The sequence below is a fragment of the Triturus cristatus genome, chromosome 3_1, assembly GCF_964204655.1.
Source record: "Triturus cristatus chromosome 3_1, aTriCri1.1, whole genome shotgun sequence".
NCBI classification, from domain to species: domain Eukaryota; kingdom Metazoa; phylum Chordata; class Amphibia; order Caudata; family Salamandridae; genus Triturus; species Triturus cristatus.
Window position 1 is genome coordinate 144325688 of NC_140583.1, and position 24437 is coordinate 144350124.

Below are 24437 nucleotides of genomic sequence, written 5' to 3' on the forward strand. Positions count from 1 at the left end.
AATTTATTCTATTGTTTGCTAGATGGATTAGCATAAAGGATATACTTCTATATACATCTAATCAAACTGAGGTACTACTTGATAACATTGTTCGACCATACCAACAAAGTGCATTTCCATAGTCAAGTCTGCTCAGAAAAAGAGCCTGTGTAACCGTTTTCCTGCAATTCAGAGGGATCCAAGGAAAAAGTCTTCGGAAAAGTTTCAGTGTGGCAAAGCTTTTCCCACACAGCGTGCGTACTTGATCCTGCATGGATAGGGTATCATCAAATAGGATGTCTAAATTCTTTGCAACCCATTTGGGTTCTGGGGCGGTGCCTTGTGCTTGGGGGCCACCAACTGCTGTCCTAAATTGCGTGTGCACCACCAAAGAACAAAATCTCGGACTTTCCAGCATTTAGCTTTAGGCAATGCTCTGTCATCCAAGCTGCGATTTCAGTGAGGCAGTTGATTAGGTTGCTCTTTGTGTCGATATTGGTCGGGCTATCAGCCAGGGGGAGGATTATTTGTGTGTCATTGGCGTATGAGCGGATATCAAAGCCCCATTTTCTGCTAATGTCTGCTAGGGAGGATACATGCGCAATAAAAAGGGTGGAGCTGGGCGTGGCCAAGATGGCGGAGTGAGCGGACGCGTTGTCCTTGAGCGCCGCTCCCACCGGGCCTACAAGCACCATTTACAGCATCCCTCAGCACCCGGCTTCCCTGTTGAAGACTCCCCGGCGTGACTGCAGCTGGGGGACGTCCGCATCTAGGTGCTTAGCCCTACCAAGCGGCTTGCCACAACGGACGTTGGAGGTCCCAGGGCTGAGGCGTGGTGGACGGGGCCGCGCTGGGCCTGGTGCGCGTCCCATCGGCGGGCCTTTGGCAGCGGTGGATACACAGCGCAACCCCTAACGGCACAGGTGGGGTGCCCTCTGCTGTTGTCCCAGTAATCCCTTGCTCCCGGTCACCGCCCGGGGATCTGTTGACGGGCGGTGGCCTAGATCCGATCAGATCGCAGTGGTGAGGCCTAGGGCTGGTGGTGCGGCCTTTCCGGACGGAACTCCCACGCAAGCGGCGATCGACTGGGCCCACGGAGGTGTACAGGGCCCCCCGACAACGCTGCATGGTGCCTGGGCTGGAAGAGGCTCCTGCTGTGCCCGATCGCTGCGGCGGCCTGTGGAGGACCGGCGGTGTGAGGCCTGCGGTGACCGCGACGGCCCCGCTGCGCTGAGTTGCGAAGCATTGGATTTCTGCCGGTGGGCAGGGACTGCAGAGAAGGTAGGTTGCACGCCCTGAGACCGTGGGATTCTGTTGGGCCCTTGCATCGTAGGGGTGCTGGAGCCTGCCCTCCTCCTGCGGCGTCCTCTTGTCTGCCTCTGACATTTTCCTGAGGGCTTAATCCAGCAGACAGCACCCGGTGAGGTCGGGTACGGCCCCCCCCCCTGCCCAGTGGCGCGCAGACAACGGAGGACATATAGTGCACAGGTACGGAGGCGCACCCAGGGGGGCCGGATTGCAGTGGTCTCTGCATGGTGCCTGGGGGACCTGCTTAATGGCTGCTTGGTGTAGTGCTGTGAGGGCCCTGGGGGGCATTGGTGATACTTTTGGGACTGTTAACGACTGGTTTACCTCCACTGCGCTCCCAGCGGATCCTGGCTATGGGGCTTTCCTAGAGACTCTAAGCCCGGCTGGGTATTGACCCCCCACGTCTCGCCTTCGACGCCGTGCCTGCATCATACCTTCACCGGGATCCGGTGTCCCCTGGCGGGGCTCCTGGGGGTAGGCGACACTTCTACCAGAGGCTTGCGGCCTCCATCACTGTTCAGCCCCCCCCCCCCCCCCCCACCCTCCGGTGCATGCAGCCCCTCCCCCCCCCCCCCCCCACCCTTGGCTAGTTCCCAGCTTAGACTTCCGCAATGGCTGCCGCCAAAGCCAAGAAGGAGCGGTCCGTCCAGGACCTCCTCCTCAAATCAGCCGGGGACTCATCAGGATCTACTTTGACACCGGGCAGCGACTGTCCGGACGCTGCGGTCACCAGGGAGTTCCTGGAGGCATTGTTTGCCTCTCAGAGGGAGGATATCCTGGCCATCAAAACTGATCTGCAGGCTGACTTACAGGAGGTGCGAAGAGACGTCGATGCCGTGGGAGATCGGGTGGCCTCCCTGGAATACTCGGCAACCGCCAGAGACGAGGAGGTAGCAGCACTCCAACAAGAGGTCTTACGGCTCTGCGACCAACATTTGGACCTCCGGGCCCATCCAAAGACCTGGAGAACAGGTCAAGAAGGAATAACGTCTGCATCCAAGCAGTCCCAACCGGGGCCGAGGGGGAGGACCTCGTGGGATATGTCCAGAACCTCTTCCGCACGATCAAGAATGCGCCGGAGGACTCCAATGTCAAGATTGATCGATGCCACCGTGTGGGCCCGCCGCGGCGGTCGAACCGCCCTCTCGCAGATATTTTAGTATGTGTATACGACTTCACGGTGAAGGAGGAGATTCTCAGGGCGGCCCGTTCGAGCCAGCCTTTACGCTTCCGAGACCTCTCTCCCCAATTGTATCAGGATTTGGCTGCCAGTACCCTGCAAAAGAGAAGGGACTTTTTCCCCATTACCAATCACTTGCGCTCTCAGAACATCTGTTATGCGTGGGGCCACCATTTCCGTCTTATGTTCCACACTGATGGGAGCCTACACCAGGTTTCCTCGCTGACTGACACTTGTAAAGTGTTGAACCTCAACATCGACGACCTACCCTCTCAGTCGGATGCTCGGGAGCCGGGTTCACAGAGATCTCGGGACGCGGGCCTCGGCGGGACCGGGGTGTGGATCGCCTCTGCCCGACCCTGCCACAATTAACAAAGAGCGGTCTGCCGTCCTGCGGACCCTGGCTGGCACAGAAGGGGACAGCCTAGACTCTTAATGATTGACGGTGGAGGTTTGAGGGGTAGTATTACTCACCTCTGGCCAGGTGGGAACGGGGGAATCATCTCTTCTCTTCCTCAGATAGGAGCGTGCTCGCTCCCTTGGTTGACTCCAACCTTTATTGACCCATCTCAGGATGGACTTCATGAACTTGCTCAGGTTATTGTTTTGCTATTGAATGGGTTGTTCTTCTTCTGGGGTGAGAGGGGTCCTCTCTTCAATTAACTTTTTCTTTGATGCCTTTTTATCAATCTATGTCCAGGTGCTTTTGTCCCAGGGACTTCCCACAAACTTTGCCTCTCAGCACGCTCCCAGCAGTCTTTGCAGTCTTTGCTATTGCTTTAGATGGGCCGTCTTTCACAGATGGAGGTCAAGGTAGTCCGCTTCAATCCTCAAGGTCTTAATAATCCTACTAAGCGGAAGGCAGTCCTATCGCTACTCGAACATCTGGGGGGAGATGTGGGCCTCCTTCAGGAAACCCACCTTCATAGCGACACTCACTGTATGCAGCATAGGGAATTCCCCCTGCAGTTTTGGTCCTCTGGGAGAAGTAAGCGGGGTGGCGTGGCCATTCTACTCTCGAGGCGCTTTAGGGGGTTGGTGGTGGGTCCTGTTGCAGAGATCAAGGGGCGCCTCCTAGCGCTGCGGCTCCGTATTGGGTCCTCTCACATAACTATAGCCTCCATCTACTCCCCAATTGAGCACCAAGAGAAATTTGTGCTAGAGGCTCTGGCCGAAGTCCTTCGCACACTTGCCTCCATGGTGGTGGTGGGCGGCGATCTTAATTTAGTTATGGACGCTGGGCAGGACCGTTCGGCTCGAGGTCTGGGGATGCGAGAGCCTTGTCTGTGAGCGCTAGCGAATGGTTGAGTGATGGGGGGCTCAAAGACGCTTGGCGGGGCTTACACCCAGATACACGAGATTGCTCCTACTACTCAGTGGTCCATAAGACCTATGCCCGACTGTATCATTTCCTCGTCACTCAGGCTGCCTGGGCTTGTACCACAGACTCCACCATTGAGGCCCGCTCCCTCTCAGATCATGCACACATTACCTTGACTCTGCATCTCCCGCTCACACAGACACCCGCCTCGCAGTGGCGCTAAAGGGACTCGCTGCTTCGGCCACCTGCGGTGGTGGGCGAGATCAGGAGTTGCCTGACTGACTACCTGGCGCTTAACGATGTTGGCACTACACCACTGTCCTCGGTGTGGGAGGCACTTAAACTGGTCGTGAGAGGGGCCTTCATCGCTAAAGTGGCTTATGAAAACAAGACACAGCAGACCAACCGTGCGGTAATAGAGGATAGAGTACGGGAGCTGGAAACCATCCATAAGCGTACCGGGGCCCCAGAATTTGGCACCAGTCGGAGAAGGAGCGACTCCAGCTGAAGCATTTAGATGTTGATAGAGCTGAGCACGCTGTCGTTCGGCTGAAGCACAAATACTACATTGGCTCTAATAAAGGGGGTCGCATGTTGGCTCACTGTCTCTGCGGTCAAAGTGCCGCACAGGCTATCAAAGCGATACGAGGAGACAACGGGTCCTCGTTTACAGACGCGGGGATCGTAGCAGCCTTCCGATCGTTCTACGAGTCCCTATACTCCGCTGCCTCCCCTAATTTGGCTGACCCCGGTAAGTACCTCCGGGAGGCGGCGGTCACCCCTCTTCCGCCCAGTGACGCTGAGGGACTGGAGGCCCCTATACGCATAGAGGAGGTGATCTCTGCTAAAGCCCGCCTGAAGCCCCTGAAGGCGCCGGGCCCGATGGTTTTAGCGCCCTTTTTTACAAGACCTTCTGTGTCGAATTGGCACTGCTGCTCACCCATTTATTCAATCCCTTCGCGGAAACGGGCTCCCTTACGGCCTCTATGCTATAAGCTACTATCTCGGTCATCCCCAATCCGGGGAAAGACCCGGAACTTTGCAGCTCCTACCTGCCGATTTCCCTACTGAATATTGATGCAAAGTATTCTCCAGAAATTGGGCCCATAGGCTGAACTCTCTCATGCCCGGTTTGATCAACCCGGATCAGTCCGGCTTCATCTTGGGTCGGCAATGCGGGGACAATACTAAACGGATTTGTCACTTGATTGACAAGGTGCAACGCTCTAAGGAAGAGGCACTACTCTTGGCGATCGACGCGGAGAAGGCCTTCGACCGCGTGCACTAGCCATACCTCTTTGCTACTCACGGACGCTTTTGACTAGGTGTCAGGTTCCGAGGATGGGTGGCGAGCATATATAGCGCTCCATCGGTGGCGGTCTGGGCCAACGGCCTGTTCTCGAGTGCATTTCCGGTGGGGAGAGGGACCAGGCAGGGCTGCCCTCTCTCCCCCTTACTTTTTGCCTTTTATAGGAAGACTTTCGCTCAACGACCCCGGGACAACCCGTTAGCGCACAGTGTCCCGTTTGGGCCAGATCACCATCTCATCAGCCTTTACGCCGACAACGACCTTTTTTCGGTAGCCGACCTCGTTACTTCATTGCCAGCGATAGTAGATAATCTGCAGGCCTTTAGCCAGGACTCCGGCTTTAAAATAAATATGCAGAAGTCCCAAATCTTCAATCTTACTGCTGCACAGGCGACAGTTGATACCTTACAGGCGCACTTTACTTTTGACTGGGTGATGGAGGGTATCGCTTATCTCGGGCTCGTTCTTTACAAAACCCTGGCTAAAACTGTGGAGGTGAACTACACGACCCTCCTCTTTGCGCGTCCGCAAAGACTTGACCCGTTGACGGCGCTTACCTTTGACGTGGTTTGGGAGGCTGGCTGCTGTTAAAATTAACGTACTTTCCCAGGCCTTATATCTCTTTCAAACGCTTCCCTTACAGCCCCCGTCGCACTCACTCCAACACATACAAGTCGAGATCGAACGCTTCGTTTGGGGCCTGATTTCTCCCCACCTGCAGAAGTCCCTGCTGCAGCGCCCTAAAAAGGAGGGCGGCCTCGCACTGCCCAACATCGCCCGCTATTTTCAGGCCTCGCTGTTGCGGTACCTCGTGGAGTGGAATCGTCCCATGACGGAGAAATATTGGGTCTTCATGGACCAGACAGTGGTGGGCCACCATATATGGAGGGAGGCTTGGCTGCCGCGGTCCGCACATGCTTGGGGGCTATATACCTCACCGGTCACTCGCCCTGCTCTGCTCCCCTGGGATAGGGTTTCCACGAGGGCATAACGTCACCACTTTCCCCTCACCGATGACCCCGATCTTCTTAAACCCTGATTTCCCGTCCGGGATGGATAGGAGGGTTGGCTATCATTGGCTGGGGGGTGGGTGTAAATGCCTGGGACATCTGTTTGACATACAGGGCCTCATTCCTTTTAAACAGCTTCAAGTGGACTACAGCCTTACTGACTCTGATCTCTTTTTACATACACAAATGATGCACTGGGTATCCAGCACTACAACACGACCCTTGGCCATTAGACCGATGCTGCAGTTCGAGAAGTGGCTCCTTTACAAAAAAGATGATCACAAACTTATCTCCGAAATATACTCGTTCCTCTCCATGAGCGCTGAGAAGACTCGCTCGGCAGGTTAGAGGCGCTGGGAAGTTGAGCTGGGACGCACATTATCAGACAAGGAGTGGGAGGATGTCTTCTATACGGCTCATCACACTGCACACTCCATAGGGCACGCTGAAACTGCATTTAAAATTGTATCCTACTGGTATCACACCCCGGCCCGCCAAGCCAGGTAGAACCCTCAATGTGATGACCTCTGCTGGCGCGGCTGAGGTAGCCCTGGTACCCTCCTTCACCTGTTGTGGAACTGTCAAAAGCTCATGAGATACTAGGAGAGTGTACTTGATGACATAGATAGGGCATTTGGCATCACCATTCCTAGGCTTCCCGCTTATACACTCTTTGGACTGCCCAACGCACTGACCTTCCTCTTGCGCTCTATCAGAGGTAAACAGATGGTGCTAGCGCTGAATGCCGCACACTGGGTACTGTTAGCCGGGTAGAAATCAGACAGGATCCCGGAGCATATGCAATGGCTGCATCAATTATGGTACCTTTTAGGCATGGAGAGGCTGTCAATGGCTACCCTTGGGAATAAATAAGAGTATCCACTGAATTTCGCAAACTGTTCTGTCCTAACTATCTCCGGATTTTGAAATTGATCCCTGAGGATGGTGTGGAAGCATAGTGCAGCCTATCTTCAGGACCCTCTCTAGACATGTGGGTTATCACATCCATTAATTTACAAGCTAGATTCTATTTTCTTTTTATTTTTGCTCACTGGAGAGGGATGAGGTGGGGGGTGGAGGGTGGGTGTTAGGGTTTTTTCCCTGATGTTCTTTTGTTCTCCTTTTTAAATGCAGACCCACTAGCACTTAATGGTTTGTTTCAGGCTTTCGGTAGGCTGCTGCTCATACTCCCCGCAGCACAATGACTCTGCTACTATCCACTTATTGTGGACGTTCGGCCTACCACTTATCTTTCTTTACCAACGCGGCCAGCCCTGCCTGGGTTGTAGGCGACATGCTGTGTATTTACCTGATTGGGTGAGTCCTGATCTCACTGCTTGCCCTCCTGGTTTGAATATGACTCTGCCGGCCCACTGGGTTGTAGGCGATACTGTAATGTATTTCACATTAAGTGTTCTGCTAATAAAAATCGATTTAATACTAAAAAGGGTGGGGCTCAGAGGGGCTCCCTGTGGGACTCCATATTTAATGCTTTTTGGGGAGGAGGAGCAAGATCCCATTTAGATTTTTTGGGGTTCTATTTTTCAGGAAGGATGCGAACCATGACAGGGCTTTTGAATATAATCCTTTCTTGTGAAGGATTCGTAGTAAGTTCTTCTGAGATACAGTATTGAAAGCCGCAGTAGGGTCCAAGAGGATCAATACTACGGCTCTGCCTTGATCCACTAGGGATCTGATATTATCAGATACAGCAAGTAAAGTGGCCTCTGTGCTGTTGTTGGCCCTAAAGCCAGTCTGGGAGGGGTCCAGTAGATTATTGGTTTCCAAGAAAGTGGTGAGTTGTTTATTGAAAAAAAAATTTTAAGACCTTGGACAAGTACGGTAACTGCGAGATTGGTCGGGAATTTGCTTGGTCATAAGGGCAGACTACTCTTTCCTTCCCTATGTCTGGGAAGGAGGCTAGCTCGAAGGATTGGTTAAAAACTTTGGTGACATGGGGGCATATAATTGACACTAGTCGGGAAAAGATGAAGTGTGTACAGGGATTGAGTGGCGATCCTGCCTTAACCTCAGTCATAGCTTTAGCTACCTGTTCCTCTGAGAAAGGGGTCAAAGTGGCCAAATGGACCTGGGCTAGGGGATGGGGTGCCATGATTTCCCAGTTGGTATTAACACACTCAGGGTGATTGTTAAAGGATGCACAGATTTTGGTCACTTGGTTTGTAAAGAAGTTGTTAAGTAGCTCACAGTTCTCAATCGTGGGTGCCATAGTTTGAGACAGACTAGTGGGCTTGCAGAGTTCTCGGATTACTTTATAGAGTTCTTTAGATGAATTACCATTATCTTCAATCCTTTTTGCGTAGTAATTTCTCTTTGTCTTTTTAAGGGCACAATGATAGCTTTTTAGTTCGACTAGGTAGGTATCTCTATCCTTGCTGTCCTTTGACAGTCTCCATTTATGCTCCTGGGTTCAACACTTTCTTTTAGTTTTAGTTCTAATGAATACCATTTTTTGGATCGAATTTTATTCATCGGTTTGCTGTTTAGTTTAGGGGCACACTGGTCAAGTGCTTTCTCAATTTCTTTTTGTAGATGCTCAGCTACTGCATGAGCAGAATTGGAATAAGATGTGTCGGGGTCGTAGTGGGAGAAGTGTGAGGAGAACGAGTCCAGGGTGATTTGGTTCCAGGCTCTTTTCCCTGATTGATACACGGTTTCAGCCTGGAATGATTTATCTGGTAGGCTGAAGTAGAAAGAGATAAGGGAATGGTCGGTCCACGGTAATGATTTAATGTCATAAACATTAACAGTTTTTATGTTGGAGAACAGCAGGTCTGGTGTGTGCCCAGCCGCATGGGTTGGTTCGTTGATCCACTGGGTTAATTGTAGTATTGCCATGTCATTTTCCAGGTGTTTGACACCCGGGTTGGTGGAGTTTTCATAGTGGATATTAAAGTCACCTATAACTAGAAATTGGTTCTGTTTTAGGCAGAGAGGAAGGAGTTGTGATAGCAAGTTAGCACTAAAACCAGGGTGATAACCAGGAGGGTTGTAAATAAAAGCCCCTCCGAGTAATTTGTATTCTCCCTTTAACACCGAGTACGCTAGGATCTCATGTGTGCCTGTCCGAGTGATGCAGGTGAGGTGCTCTTTAAATAGGATGGCTGTGCCCCTTCCCTTCTTTTCCTTTCTATCTTGTTTTAGTAGTTTATAGCCGAGTGGTAGGGCAGAGACTATGTCGGGAGTGTTGTTGTCATCTAGCCATGTTTCGGTGACAAATCCCAGGTCTGGGCTTAGATCGTCAAGGGTTTCCCAGATCTCAATGCTGTGTTTGGGAAGTGATCTAGAGTTGAAGTAGATACAGTTCAGGGACAGGATGTTGGGTTTGGGGTTAGTGTCTTTCTCTGGGTGTTGGGCATAACTATCGTGACATCCCCATTTGCAGTGAGAGCATGAGAATGGGCCTTCCAGCTCAATAGGAGATGCTTTTACACACTGCATGTTATGGTTTTGTTCCTCTGTCAGGTATAGAAGCATATCTCTTGAATATGTGAGGGGAGGTATTTGATTAGACAGTAAAGGACCAGGGTTTCTGGCCCCAGGGCCTGTTCGTGCACGGACGGGCGCAGACGTGCTTGCCTTAGGCACGCCTACAACGCTCCAGTGGCACACCTGATGCGCGCAGAGGCCCTGTTTTTATAGTGTGGTTAATCTTGTAGTTCCTCTCACATCGCTGCTACCGGTGACATCCAGTTTCACGCTGATGCTACATGGCTGTTTTCGTGCCCCCTGCCCTCCTGATGCTGGTAGGTACACTTTCAGCCCACAAATTGAAATTCAGCAGTACGATTAACCAAATGCAGATACGAAAACAGTGCTTTCAAATGTGCAAACGGTGCAGCTCAGAACTGATAAATCTACTAAAACGGTGCAGTTTAAAACTGTTTAAAATTGACTAAAATATTATCTCGCAACTTACCTTTGTCTTATCTTACAGCTTCTTGTGATAGAGCAGAGAGCTTGGTCCTTACGAGTGCCGTGCAGCGGCTCCGTTTTTATACTGTGGCGTGGTTAATCTCGTAGCTCCTCCCTCAGGTCTGCTACCGGTGACTTACGGTTTTGCGCTGATGCTACGTGGCCGTTTTCGTGCCCCCGCCCTCCTGATGCTGGTAGGTACACTTTAGGATGGTTACCCCCACTTCCAGTGGTTAATTTACAAAAAATAAGTGCTTGCACCAGCTCATTTCTCCCATTAGACCCCTCCTAAAACAGAACCAACTGTTAACCATGAAAGTAGGGAGAGGGTGAGGCATAATGGCCAGAGACTCAGACCTCTGAGCTGGGGAACCAAGTTCGAGTCTCTGCGTCGGCTCAACATCCTGTGAGTCTGGGCAAATCACTTAATCGCCCTGTAAAAGAATGTGTCCTTAACTGGTGCACATGAAAAGGGCTGGTGTTGACGATTAAGTGCCAGTGCTAAGCATCGGAAACCACAGACTCAAATTAAGCATTGTCCACTTTTTGCCTGGTGTCAGTGTGTTTTTTACTTAGTTTGCTGGGATCCTGCCAATCAGGACCCCAGTATCTGGACTTTCTCCCCTAAATGGTTCTGCTAAGTACTTTGGTACACAATTGGCTACTGGTGTACATTAGAAGTCCCTAGTATATGGTACTGAGGAACCCAGGTATTAGGTACACCAGGGGTCTCCCATGGGCTGCAGCATGTATAATGCCATCCATGGAAGCCCACTTAAAATGCGACTACAGGCCTGCCATTACAGCCTGTGTGAGTTTGTGCTTATATCTGAGGTTACTGTCTTTAAAACCTATAAATCACCCCAATGGCAGTCTCTTCAGTCCTAAGGGCAGGATGCTTGGTTGCAAGTGTTAGAGTGCCCCTGCATAAGCAAGACACCCCTACAAACCCTAGAGTCGATTCTTTAGGCTTTGTTGGTGCAGTCAGCCATTTTAAGACATATAGTGGACATCAGTCGTTACAAGACGCCTAACTATATAATGGCTGCACCGAACCTGGTCATGTTAGGTAGCAAACTTGTTGGAAGCATACCCCAACTCAGATTCCAGTGTTGGATGCGTGATCCCATGTACAGCAGAGTATCTCCCCTCTGTCCAGCTCCTCCTCTGGGAGGGACCCCTGAGTTGTCCCAACCCTTTCCTTAGGGTACTTAAGAGATCACCTGTGGGTGGGTCCTCCGATTCGTTGTTGGACCACACTCCCCCGTGAAACTAGATCGATCTTCAATCGTTTGGACACTTGGAATTTGTTGAACTTCGACTGGAACTGATACAGCACCAAGGATGACTCCTGCTGCTCCTGGTCTCGCTGTTCTTAAGGCTTCTGTGTCGTCTTTGTCTGTGCTTCATCCGGACACAATTTTACCTACCCTTTCCTTAGGGACTTAAGGGCTCCCCTATAGGTGGGTCCTCAGATTCGTCATGGGCCCAGAAACAATCATGAAACTACGTCACTCTTCAATCGTCTAGATGCTTGGACTGAGACTGCACCAAGGAAGACTCCTGCTGCTCCAGGTCTCTCTGTTCTTTAAGTCTTCTGCGTCTGTGCTTCATCCAGGTACTCCAAAAGACCTGTGGACCTCCAGGGCAACCGAAGACATCTCCCTTGGAGTGAAGGAGTCACTCCTCTGCAAGCACCACAACAAAGCAGACCGGTCTGCTGCTGCTGACCTCCCACGGACATCCCGATACTCAGCAATACAGGTGGTGGTTCTTTGGCTCTTTAGAGGCCTGAACAGTCTTCCCTGCAATTCGGAGGACAGTATCCCTCGTCAGAGCTGCTGGGACTGAACCCCTGTGCACCACGTTGACTTACCATTGCCAAGGCTTGTTGGCTATGCACTCCAGCTATCTTGGGAATTCAAGAATCGCCAGCCTCCAGCACCTCACCTCCTGACAGAGTCCTCCCTGCATCTCCTGCATCGTGGACCTCTGGCTTTGGTGAGCTGCTTCAGGTCCTCTTGCGATTCCTGCGCCTCCGACCTGTGGGTCCTCTCAAGGGGTCTTCTCTTGCTACAGTGGGCTCCCCTGCTTACTCGGACCTGCTCTGACTCTCCTGCACTTAGTGAGTCCTTTGGACCTTGTTGGTCCCAACGTTTGCTCCTCCTTGTTGTCCACAACAGTTGTGGCAACCAAGGCTTGTTGGTGCTCTCGCCGGACAACGACCACCTAGACACTGACGTAGGACAGATCGTGCACAGCTCCTGGTCTTCCTCAGCATTGCCTGGTTCTCACAGCTGTAGCGTCAAGGTCACCGTTGTCTCTTCTGAACCGCTCTGCATTGGTGGGCATTGTGCTTCTGTGACTCCTTGCCACCTCAGAGTGGCATAGAATCGGTCTCCTCTGCTTGCAGGTTCTTTACTTCAAGAATCCACCCTTGGATTCCACCAGACTCCTTCACAGTCTTCTCCATTGGCATCTTCTTCAAAGTTTCCCATTGTCGCCTACGGCCGGGTCCGACGTCACTTCACACCTATGCTCCCCTTCTCCATTGACTTCCATTGGGCACACAGCTGTGTTTCCACTCTGCACACAGCCTCAGTGTGGTTCCTGGGTACTTACCTGGGGTGGCTCCTGTTATTCCCAGCTCCTCTAAGTCTTCTGGTCCAAGTCAATTTCTTCTTTGCAGTTCGCATTCCACTTTCTTAATATATGGTTTGGTCTCCTCCTAGACACCAGTGTATATTTGTGCTACTTACCTGATTTATTTAAAAGTATTCTTGTTTATTGTGTTCATATCTCTGGGTAGGAGATATACCAATGTGTTAGCAATAAATAGACTTATTTTTATACGAACCCTGTGTGGTTCTTTATCATTTAACATACACTATTGATTAAAGTTGGTAAAACAAGCTGCTTTACACTCCTCCAGGGTAGGCCTGAAGGCAGCTTTCCACAGCTACCACTTTTAGAGCTTCCTATGGTTATCAAAGACCACTAAAGTCACCATAAGGGTTGCCTGCATTAGTGCATGGTGCATCACTCCTTAGAGTGTGCACAATATACTAAGCCAGCCTCCTACAAACATGCAATTCGAACCACCAGCTTTTGCTCCACCCATTCCTTGGACATGGTGGAAAGAGGACTTTATTTGTTATATGAAGGCCAATGAGAGGGACGACATGCCTACCGAAAGAAAGAAAAGCATTCCTTTACACTGTTTTGAGTTTTTAAAGAACAACTAGTTTTCAAAATGTTACCCCTTGAGGGACAACATGACTATTTTTGTCAAGAAATAATATTAAGAATGGAACATAGATTCAAATTCTACTTCTTGTATAGCACTAAACAAATTAAAATGGTACAGCAGAGCCCAGAAAACTGATGAAACAATTGATGAATTCCTGACTCCTTTATGGAGGCTTTCTATGAACTGAAATTATGGAAAAGTATAAGATGAAATGATCAGAGATCAGCAAAACACATAAGATGATGGACGGAATGTTGCTTAGTGGCAAAACATTCACCCCCAGTCACAGATCTGGGTTTAATCCATCGTTATTTTGCTCACCACGCCACCCCAGTTCAGACATGGCCATTTGCAAATCAGTCTTGACCCTGTGCCTCATGGGAACAGTCCAGCCCGAACTGCCAAGCCATGTCTTCCCTGGACCAGAATCAAGCATCCTAGGACTGGTTTCGGGGTTTCACCCCTCTTCAGCCAGGATAGCTTGACTCCAGTGGCGTAGTGAGCACTGGACCCACGTCTGGGCATGCCCTTCCCACATAGGGCGAACAGCAAAACACACAAGATGGACGGAATGTTGCATAATGGCAAAACAATCACCCCCAGTCACAGATCTGGGTTTAATCCATCGTTATTTTGCTCACCACGCCACCCCAGTTGCCACTCCAGACACCAGCCCCTTTAAACAACTTCACCACAACAATCCAGAATGGAATAAAAAAGTCAATAAATGTTCACAGCGTAGAACACTCATCCTCTTTTAAATGCTGCTCCTGTTACAAAAAAGTGACTTCTATGATTAATTTAATAGTGGCTTTGTGTGTAATTCTGTTTTAATATGAGTGGTTGTGTGTAAAGCTTCTAATTTTTGGAAGCAGTTTGTTTGAATGTTTAAATAGATGGAGTAGAATGAAATTCATGGTTGATTAATTGATGTTTGTTTTTGAGATATTTTTAATAGCGTATATTTAAGTTGTGGATATATATAGATTTGTGATTATTTGAGTAATGTTAGGATCGCTTAGATTTTTAAATGTTAGTTATGTGAAAATGCGGGCGCATTAGGTATCTGATTCTTTCTGACGGTTGAGTCGATCACGAGCAGATTGTCTCATAGCTTGTGCGGTGGCTCGAGACGTATTGTCAGGTTTAACAAACGCTGCTGGCATTCAACGAGCGTGCGTGAGCTCAAGATAGGGAATCCGTTTTTTTCAGTCTTGAGCGGCAATGGATCTGATGGCGTGACATAGTAGGTCACACCATCAAGATTGAGTGTGATTGCCCGCCGTAGTCTCGCGTGAGAACGGCGGCCATTTTGGATTGGGGAAATACAAGGTCTAATGCCTATTTTGCAGGATTGTGTTCGCGAAATGTAAAATGTTTTTTTTTTTTTTAAATGAATCGAGCTAACGGCTGTTGCTTGACAGTTCATAATAATATTTGATGCGAGTGCTTTCAGGTGTTTGTTTTTTTTTGAGGATTTGTAGCCAGAGTTCTGTTCTTTTTGGATAGCTTTACTGGAGACTCTAGTTTAATAAGGAGTATGGCATTTGAGGAAGGGAGTGTCAGTCAACAGACTGTTGAAGGAAGCGTTAGTGAAGAAAGTTTGAGAAGACTAATTCAGAGTGACGTGAAGAGTTCAATTAGAGAGGCGGTAGAAATTGTAATGGATAATAAAGGGAAAGAAGCTAGATCTGAGGAAGATTATTGGTCTTTATTTAGAGGATGAAAATGAGAGGAGACTAATTAAGAGAGCTAGAAAAGCTAAACATTTAGATAAGAGGGTGAAGGATGGATTTAACTCAAATAGAGCGGTGTCCTTGGCGGCATACAAAAGAAGGGTGTCCTTGGCGGCACGCAGGATTGCTCCAATGAGAGGAGTACAATATGGAAATAGAGGAAAGAAGTGGAGAAAGAAGAGAGAGAGCGTACGATGAGTATGTTTTTGATATGGATCAGGAAGATGATCTGAATGATGACTTAAGGAATGAACAACCCTGTAATTCAAAAACTGTGGTAAAAGATTTTCTTGATGAAGAGATGTTTAGCCCTTACGATATAAGGCATCCTAGAAGTGCATGTGGTGCATGGTCAAGGGAAGAGAAAGACCAGCATACACATTGTCTGGAATTGACAGCAGGGTTATATGCATTGAAGAGTTTCAGGGAGTTGTTACAAGGCAAAGCAGTGCTTTTGAAGATAGATAATATTTCCGCTGTATTTTACATAAACTGTTTGGGAGGTTGCAGATCAAAGAATCTTTCAGATGTGGTGAAGGAGTTATGGATGTTTTGTTTGAAGAACAAGATAGTGTTAAGAGCAGAATATCTCCCGGGGTTAAGGAATGTGGTAGCGGATTGGAATTCCAGGCATGTGATAGATTACAGCAATTGGAGGCTGGGATCGGATTACTTCAAGAGGATTCAGGAAGTCTTCGGTCCATTGTTTGTGGACCTGTTTGCAACAAGATTGACATGCCAGTTGGAGAAGTATTACAGTTGGCTACCAGATCCAGAAGCTCTAGCAATAGATGCTTTTCAACAGATCTGGTCAGAGACGAGAGGTTATGCTTTCCCTCCGTTTGCATTGATTCAGAAGGTGCTGTTGAAGGTGAGAAGAAAATGTTGTCAATTGGTTTTAGTAACACCTTTCTGGATTTCACTGGCATGGTTTCCATCAGCACTGGAATTAGCTTGCGAGATACCATTTTTGATGAGAGGAGAAGAGGATTTGCTGGTAAACGAGTTAGGAGCGGTTTATCCTTTAATTCAGAGCAGTGCTTTGGACCTTCTTGTCTGGAAGGTATCAGGAGATCCAGTACAGTCGAGGGACTTTCGCAGGAGGCTGCAGATCTACTGGAGGAGTCATGGGCACCAGGGACAAGGAGAAGGTATAGAGGAGTCTGGAAGTTCTGGGTTTGTTGGTGCTTGGAACGGAGTTTAGATCCCATGGAGGCTCCTGTAGTGGAGGTGGTTAATTTCCTGGTAAAACAGTTTAATAAAGAATTGAGTTATAGAACTATTAATTGTTGTAGGTCAGCTGTCTCAGCAGGACATGCGTTTGTAGGGGGTTGATCTGTGGGTAGTAATGTTTTGGTATGTAGGGTATGTGGTTGAAGAGACCTCCTAAGGCAAAATATGATGTGATGTGGGATGTTAATTAGATTTTGAAGCCGTTTATGGATTGGCCTATGAATAGGTTTTTAAGCATTAAGAATATTACTATTAAGTTAGCGACTGTTTTGTTTAATTTCTTGTAGAAGAGTGTCTGATATCAATTGTTTAGAGGTTAATAATAGGCATTTTCGTCCGGATGGTGTGTTTATTTTTAGATCTATAAAAGGACTAAGACTGTCTACTTCAATTTTATATCCTAGGTATGAGGAGTGTAAGAAGTTGTGTGGTAGTGTGCCTGAAGGAATACGAGTGTAGAGTAGCGGAGAATAGAAAGGATGGCGTATATCAGATTCTTATTTCTTTTGTGAGACACTTTGGGGAGGTAAGTACGGAACAATCTCTAGGTTAATTAGGAGTGTGATGGATTAAGTGGGTGTGAATATGGATATGTTTAAAGCACATTCCATCAGAGGAGCTATGGCTAGCAAGAGTTGTTGGTATGGTGGAAATTTGGAGAATATTTTAAAAGCTGCGGATTGGTCAGAGACATTTCTGCAAGAGAAGAGAACCTGATGTTTTGATCATGAATGAGGTTTAGCGTAAATCCCATGAAATTGAGTTTTCTTAAGTTTAGTAACATTCGTCATATATGAACCACAGGGTAAGCCTGGTAGAGAGGTTCAACAGGATTTTTAAGGAGAGTGTCACATGGGCACGTGGTTTTAGTGGTGATTGGAAGGATACAATGAGAGAGAAACTGGTTATACTGTATTACTCCTCTAAACACTACAGAAGCCCATCCGTTTAAGTTGTTGAAGGAAAGACATCCTGTGTCTAAGTTGTGTCAGGGGTGGTCCAAAAAAAAAAAGTAGAGGAAGGAGTACAGAATCTGGATAAAAAGGTGGTTGGCATGAGAGTAAAAGCAAAACAGAAGGAAGTCAAACACGTGCATGGTGCCAAGTGGAAGGTTACAGAACGTTTGTTTGAGGTTGGTGATTATGTGAGAGTAAGGAAACCTGGGATTGTGGGCAAGTGGGAACCTAAATTTTAGTAAAGCTTTGAGGGTAGTCAAGATCTACAATAAAAGTGTGGTTACCCAGGATGGTAAAGTGTGAAATGTGAGAATAGCAAAGTGTAAAAGTAATGGCAGCGATTCTAGTGACCAGAATGAAAGAAGGTATTTTGTGAAGATCAGCCAAAGTTTTATACCTACGTATGGCGGCCTGAATGATCAGTTCACTACTAGTAATAGTGAGGTTAACATTGTGCAAGATTATACTCTTGTTATAATCAACAATCTCATGAAGTTCAGGAAGTGAAGAAAAATGTTAGAATTGACTCTGTGTCTTCCAGAGTTTAAGATCTTTTTCGTGACAGTCCGCCTGTGAGATAAAAAGATGTTGTTTAAATTAGTTACCCTTTAGAAATTGTTTTGAAATGTTTTCATTTCGGGGGAAGATATGTTATATGTTGTGGAATCTATCTTTTGGTATATTGTTTGTTTTAGCACAGTGCTGGCTTGCATAATAAACTCTGGAACTTAGAGCTCTGACTCAGCAAGGTTCTGTAGAATTATGTATTAAGCTGTATTGAACTGTTGGTGATTATACTGTGCTGCAGAAATAAAGTTCGTTCCTGAAAGTTTGAGTATTTTCTTCATTTCAATGGGGTCCTTCACACACGTCATCAGTTTAAGGGGCGGAATACATGAGCATCCTCGTGTCACCACCTGCAATATATTGCTCAGGCTTGTGTTCATTGATTGTCATAGGTTCAAAAGCTTAATATCATTTTAAAGCACAATTCTCCTCTTTAGCAACTTACCTTGAGTCTGAGAAAGAAAGAGTTGGTGCAAATTGTTGAATTTTAGTCCAAACATAGATTTTGAGGAAGTGTTAAATCAGCCCCATGTCTTGCTGTCTCGTTTTTTTTCCCACTGGACTGTTTAGGTAGGATGTTGGAAGGTCTCATAAAAAATAGGAAAAACATTTTTTGACCCTAGCTTTACGTCTACGAATGCAACATTTTCTTGGCACCGACTATTCCCATAGCCCTCATCGCAAACAGAAGTGTGCAGAGAAATTTACACATGAAAAAATAAGACCAGGAGAACTGCTATTCGAAATGCCACAGAATGATCTATATTGTTCCTCCTAAATCCAGTACTTGTAATAGAATTTTTTTTAAAAAAGGGCATCATAAACCCAGTTCAAGGGACAAATGGCAGACAAGAGCTGCTGGGCACCAACTGTGGGGAGTTGGGATCGTTTGCCACCTGTGTCCCAGCGTTCATCTTCCTATGTCTCTTCAAAGTGGGCCAAGTAAACCCCTTCAGCATTGACTTCCAGGATCGCGAGGGTGAGCAGCCACAGGCTTAGCTGGGATCCCAAGCTCAGAACTCAACAATCAACCAACATACACTGCACCTTTAATGTCCAGCTTAGTGCGCGTCTGTTTAAGGAGAAGAAGGTATTTCTAATCACACAGCAGTGCTAAATATTACACAGGGATACAAGGTAATGGGCGTGGTTCTGACCCTCCATTGGGAATTTCTTTGCTAATCCCAACGGGTGACCCCTTTTAGGTTGGATCCCCTCTTGAAGTCCGGTAAAAGCATGAATCGTGCTCAGGTGCAGTCTTAAGTTTCTCACATGTCAAATGTGCATCGAGTTCATGGTTTTCTCCTTTCTTGCCCCCTGGTGGTAATGCAGGTAGTCTATAGTCTTGTCTTTGCTCCTTTGGTGTGGATCTGGCTGCCCCTTTTCACTCCTGTAGGTGGGGGCTACTGTGAGCGAAGACAGTTACAAGGCCACTGAGAATGCTTGGTGCAAGTCGAGTCTTTAACCTTCATGCCTACCTGGCTTAGCCTTGTGGTGCGGTCCCGGCTGCTGCAGCTTCCTTGGGTGGCTGATAGGTTGCAGGTCCACCTGGGCTGACATAAGTAGTTGCACCCACAATCAGGTCAAAGCGACAGTCACAACAGATGCAGCCTCAGCTGAGCTAATGGCAGTTGCTGCCCTTATTGGCCTAATCTGCTGTGATCATCGGATGTAAACCCGACCAGTTCAATTCCACAGTTACTTGAAGTGGGTTCTCAAGATACAAGCTGTGAGATCAGGGAGACCCTCAGCAATATAGGTCTCTTAGCTTACTCACATTTGGCTGGTCCCTGGTGCATGCTGGGCTTTTCTCTCTCCCCACCAGACAGTGTCTCCTCTTGCAGCACTAGAGAGACTCCTTCCCTCTCTGACAGCAGTAAAGCTTTGAGGCAGATCCGGAGCTTTTCCAGCAGAAAGTGAGACCTCCAGAGATGTCCCCTTTCTTCTGGGAGACTGACTGTCAGGCTGAGACCAGCCCTGGTTGCACTCCAGTCCTCAGGGTAGTCCGTGCAGTACTCTCTTCATGAAGGACTTGAACCTAGAACAAAGTGGGGTGTTGTGGGCCCCACCTTTGTACGTCTTTACCAGTCTGCGGATTTGGACCTTCTGTCTCAAGTTGTATAAACGGTTCGAGTGGATCTTCTTTCAACTGTCCTCTTCAGACTTCTCTCCAAACACAGCACTTGATTACAGAGATGTTTCTCACTGCAGGCAGCACTGGGGCTGTCTCCTAACTGCAGCACCCATAACACAAGCATAATGTAGTATGCTGTTTCTGCCCGTGACTGTCATCGACCCAACTGAATCGGTGATCGGGTGTGGGGAAAATAGACTTGCTCAGCAGAAACTGCAATCCCACCACTCGCCCCATGTAATGAACCAAACGGCAGCGCACAGGGCTGGGTAATCAGCAGCCCCTTACTAACTAAAGGTTTCATTAAATTTCTAAAGGTAATTGTGGTGCCATCTGCCTCAATTCAGTGTCTAGATTGCCCCCTCCAGCCACAAGAATGCAGGCAGTACACTTTCACTGTCTGGGAGAACAGCCTGGGGCATCCAAAATGGACCTCACTGGCTTTAAGTACTCAGACTCCCTTACGTACACAAAGACAGCCCTACTACTATACTTGTCCTACATGCACTACACACCTGCAGGTGCATACTGACAAGTGGGCAGTGGAAAGTTGTTGGCATACACATAAAATACAGCAGAACATTACATGAGATGGATGTTTGCTCCAAAGTAAAAACAGTCTCTGATGCAGTGTCCCTGCATCAGAGTTAAAGACTGAAGTTAAATGTGTAGACAATTGTCGGTTTCTCATTGTTATGGGCTCAGTCTTTCGGGCAGCATCAACAGAAAATACTGAGGCAGATCATAAACCAGTCTTTCACTGGTCACCCCTCTCCTTGTGAATGCGCAGTTAATTAAGGTCTATGCTGCTCCAAGGGCAGGTAAGTTGAATTTGAGGATCAGCTTGGAAGCTGGAGGTCCTTTGGAAGCAAACAACTGATAATTGACTTGCTAATTCCAAAAGGAAAGCGAGATGTTATCATGAAGTAATAAGGGTCGGGAAGTGTGTGAGTGAGTGTAGGGTGAGGGTATTGGCAGGTAGAGTTAATGAGGGCAAGAAATGAGAAAGAAGTAGGAAAATGCATTTGAGCAAGAACAGCAATGTTTCCTAAATATCTACTTTTCTTTAAATCTTTAATCCCTGCAAGTAAGTGCATGAGAGCGAATTTATTGTGTGTTGCCCCAGTACCATCAAGACTGATTGAGAGCCTAGTTTTTTTAAGAAGAGTTGTAAGTGGTCTTCTGTGTAAGAATTATGTTTTTTTTTCAGGGGCAAGTGGAGGCTGAAGTTCAAGAACTCGATTTTGATAGATACACAATATTTCGACCAGCGTGAGTATTATACTGTTACTGTTTGCGATTTTTTTTTTTAGACCATATTCTTTCTGTTATTTGTTGATATGTGTCTTGAATGTTGTCATGAGGGCCGATCACCTTTCTACATCCTTTCCCCAGACACATCACACGTTTTGTGATCGCTGAAAAGAAAATGGCACTTGCGTGACAATAAACTGGATAACAGTAAAGGCAATCGTGCTGGCAATGGGAGGAAATCTCATTCCACCAGTAGTACTCTGCATGCAATGATTTGCGCAGCTCACTTTCAGTGAAAGTGGGACTTTCCCCACTGAGTCCTTCTATGGTTGGTGTATAATGCCAAAGGACACTACATTGACGGAGCTGCATGTCAGAATATCACATACAGAAATATTATCTGACATAAATATTGTATCCTTAGTATCGTGTACAAAAATATAACTCCATTGGATATAGATTTTCTATATGAAATCCAATGGAAGACTTTTTGTAGATGATATTTAAGACACTTTATTTTGTCGGATGATACTTGGACAATGATATTCTGGTACTATGCAGTGCCTTGAGCGCAAGGAATTTGTTACCTGCCCCATCCACTGTTTGATAGTAAATACCTGTTCTAACTCTTGTCTAGAGGACAAGACATGTCCTTGGCCCGCTTCGCCTAGTGATACATTGATATCCATGCCACTGACAGTGAGTGATGTGGAGAAGATGAGACGACCAGCACAACTGTGAGCAGAGGGATCACACCTCCACCTCCCCCCCCCCCCCCCCCTGCAGCAGGCGTGCCCCAGATATTGGCTTGCGTGGGGCGTCTACTCATGTCCACGGGGTGATTGGTGACAAGCACCCAGAACATTCCCTTGAAGCAGTGCTTTTTATCTCCATTCACACCCGATCGAAGTCAGATGTGTCCAACAAGTGAATTAATGACTGGATTGTACACTTATATACGCACTGCCACTCATGAAGTGCATCCTGGCGCTGCATATTTTGAGCTCATAACCCAGAAGCGCTGACTAGGTGAGAGAGTGGCAGAGTACATCAGGGCTCAGAAAAACCCAAGTCTTTAACTGCTTTTTAACGAGGGCTTCAGATTCTATAAACCAAAGAGGACTGGGGAGTTGATTTCATGCATTGGACCCCAGCACTTAAAATCAAATCGAAGTTATTTATGAAGCGCATGGCTACTCGATAGAGTGACCCAGCGCTAACAGGTCAGAAAAACTGGAGAATCTACGAGTGAGAAAATAAAACGCCTCATTAAAAAGCCAACTTTTCAACTGACGTCTAAAATACTCCTGATCCTTGATGACTCTGAGAGACAAGGGCAAAGAATTCCAGCCTCTGGTCGCTTTGGCAGAAAATGAAGAATCACCCTGCGTTTTATTCTTTGTCTTAGGCACAACTGTCAGTAAAGCCTCCGTAGAGTGCAATGTTCTTGGAAGCCGATAATGCAGTAACCTCTTGGACAGATAGCTGGGGCCTAGGGTATCAAAAGCTTCGTGGGCTAAGGTCAGTAGTTTAAATGTCACTCTTGCCGTGACCATAAACCAATGCAAATCTTTGAGTTAGGCATACACGGTGCTGCTCCTAGAAATCTTAAGTAACAGCCGAGCAGAAGCATTGTACACCACCTGCAACCTTGTTAAGTACTCCGGAAGACCCAAGTAGAGAGCATTCACATAATCCAGCTGGGACCTTATCAAAGAATGGATCACTAACTTTTGACAGGAAGTGTGGGGCGTATACAAGACCTTCCTCAGCATCCTGAGGAGACCAAAACATATCCCAACCACACTCTCAACTTGGGATTTGAAGGTGAGATTATTATCAAATTTTATTCCTAAATTACGTACTACGGGGGGGGTGAGTTGGGCCAGATCTCACCTGCCCACCAAGTAGGTTGGGAACCAAAAAACAACACTTCACTCTTGTTAGTGTTAAATTGGAGATTGTTCTGAGACATCCAATAAAACACTGCACAAAGGCACAATTTGAATTTAACCTGGGCAGTTGCTGTGTCACCATCCTATTTTAGGATCAACTGCGGCATAGGAAATGATCTACACCCCAAAAGACTCCACCTGAGCCACCAGTTGAGCAAGAGAGTTATTAAACAATATAGTGCTTAATGCCGAGCTCTGAGGAACTCCGTACTTCAAAGGTTTGGACTCAGAAGCAAACTGTGGCATCCACGCTGCTTGAGATCTATCCGAAAGGACAGAACATAGGCACCGTAAAGTGGTCCCACCTATCCCAATATCCTGCAAACATTGCAGAAGGATTGGGTGGGAAGTCGTAATATGGAAATGCCACTTCATGTTTTAATTCTGAATGATAGGGGCTCGGGAAGGTTCGTGCACGAGGATCTGAGGGTTCTTAGGGTTATGTGATGTGAGAATCTGGCCATCAAGTATATGAGACTAGTGTCTTTGAACGCTCTGAAGATGGTATGAGGATCTTAAAGAGAATCATTTTGTGTACTGGAAGCCAATTTGAACTTTTCAGAGCTGTGGATGCCGAACTACGTCTGGGGAGTTTCAGAACGAGTCTGGTCACCGCATGTTTCACCATCTGAAGTTTGTGGAGTATGTATTTTGAGGAGCCTGCATAAAAACTATTGCAGTAATCTAATCTGGTGGCAACCGTTTTACTGGCTGCTAATGGGAGGAAGTGAAAAACCTTACTTAAAGATTTAATTAAATTGAATCAAGTCCCGGCCACAGCAAGCGCTTGCAGGCAGAAGGCAAGCACTTGTGAGCGGAAGGCAAGCAAAAGTGTACAATTTTAATCTAAGATTTCTTGCTACTTCCGTAGTGGCAGTTTGGGCATTAAGTTTGGCCACCATTGTAATGGCGAAAAGCAGTTGGACTTCGTTTTGTCTGTGTCACATTTTAGATAGTTTGGTTGCATCCACAAGACAACTTCAGTCAAACTGTTTCAAAAGTTTGGTTCTGAATCAAAAAACCCTTTGTCCAGTAAAAGAATCAGTTGTGTGTCATCAGCATATGATGTCGTAGCAATTCCAAAGGACGCTATCAAGGAAAGAAGAGGGGCCATATATATTTTGAATAACGCAGGACTGAGAGATGATGTGAGGATGGTACTAAAGAGAGTACTCATCTCCTACCTGTTAGAAAGGATTTGATCCGCGCCAGGGCTTTGTGGGAGATGTCACAGTCCTTGAGTCGTTGGAGGAGTATACAGTGTGAGAGGGTATTGCACGCGGTGGAGAAATCCAGTAGGATCAACTCT

The 24437-nt window shown here is 47.4% G+C and overlaps 1 protein-coding gene across 5 annotated transcripts in view; it reads left to right on the forward strand.

Moving 5' to 3' along the window:
• Positions 1-24437, forward strand: part of HTATIP2 (HIV-1 Tat interactive protein 2) — a 143886-nt gene that overhangs the window by 110099 nt on the left and 9350 nt on the right. For all 5 annotated transcript variants that reach the window (XR_014978729.1, XR_014978730.1, XM_085643600.1 and 2 more), the window contains exon 5: positions 21130-21191. Coding sequence is in view for 3 of the 5 variants with exons in the window: in XM_085643600.1 (XP_085499726.1) it covers positions 21130-21191 (62 nt within the window). In the remaining 2 variants the exon portion in view is untranslated. The remainder of the gene's footprint in view (positions 1-21129; positions 21192-24437) is intronic.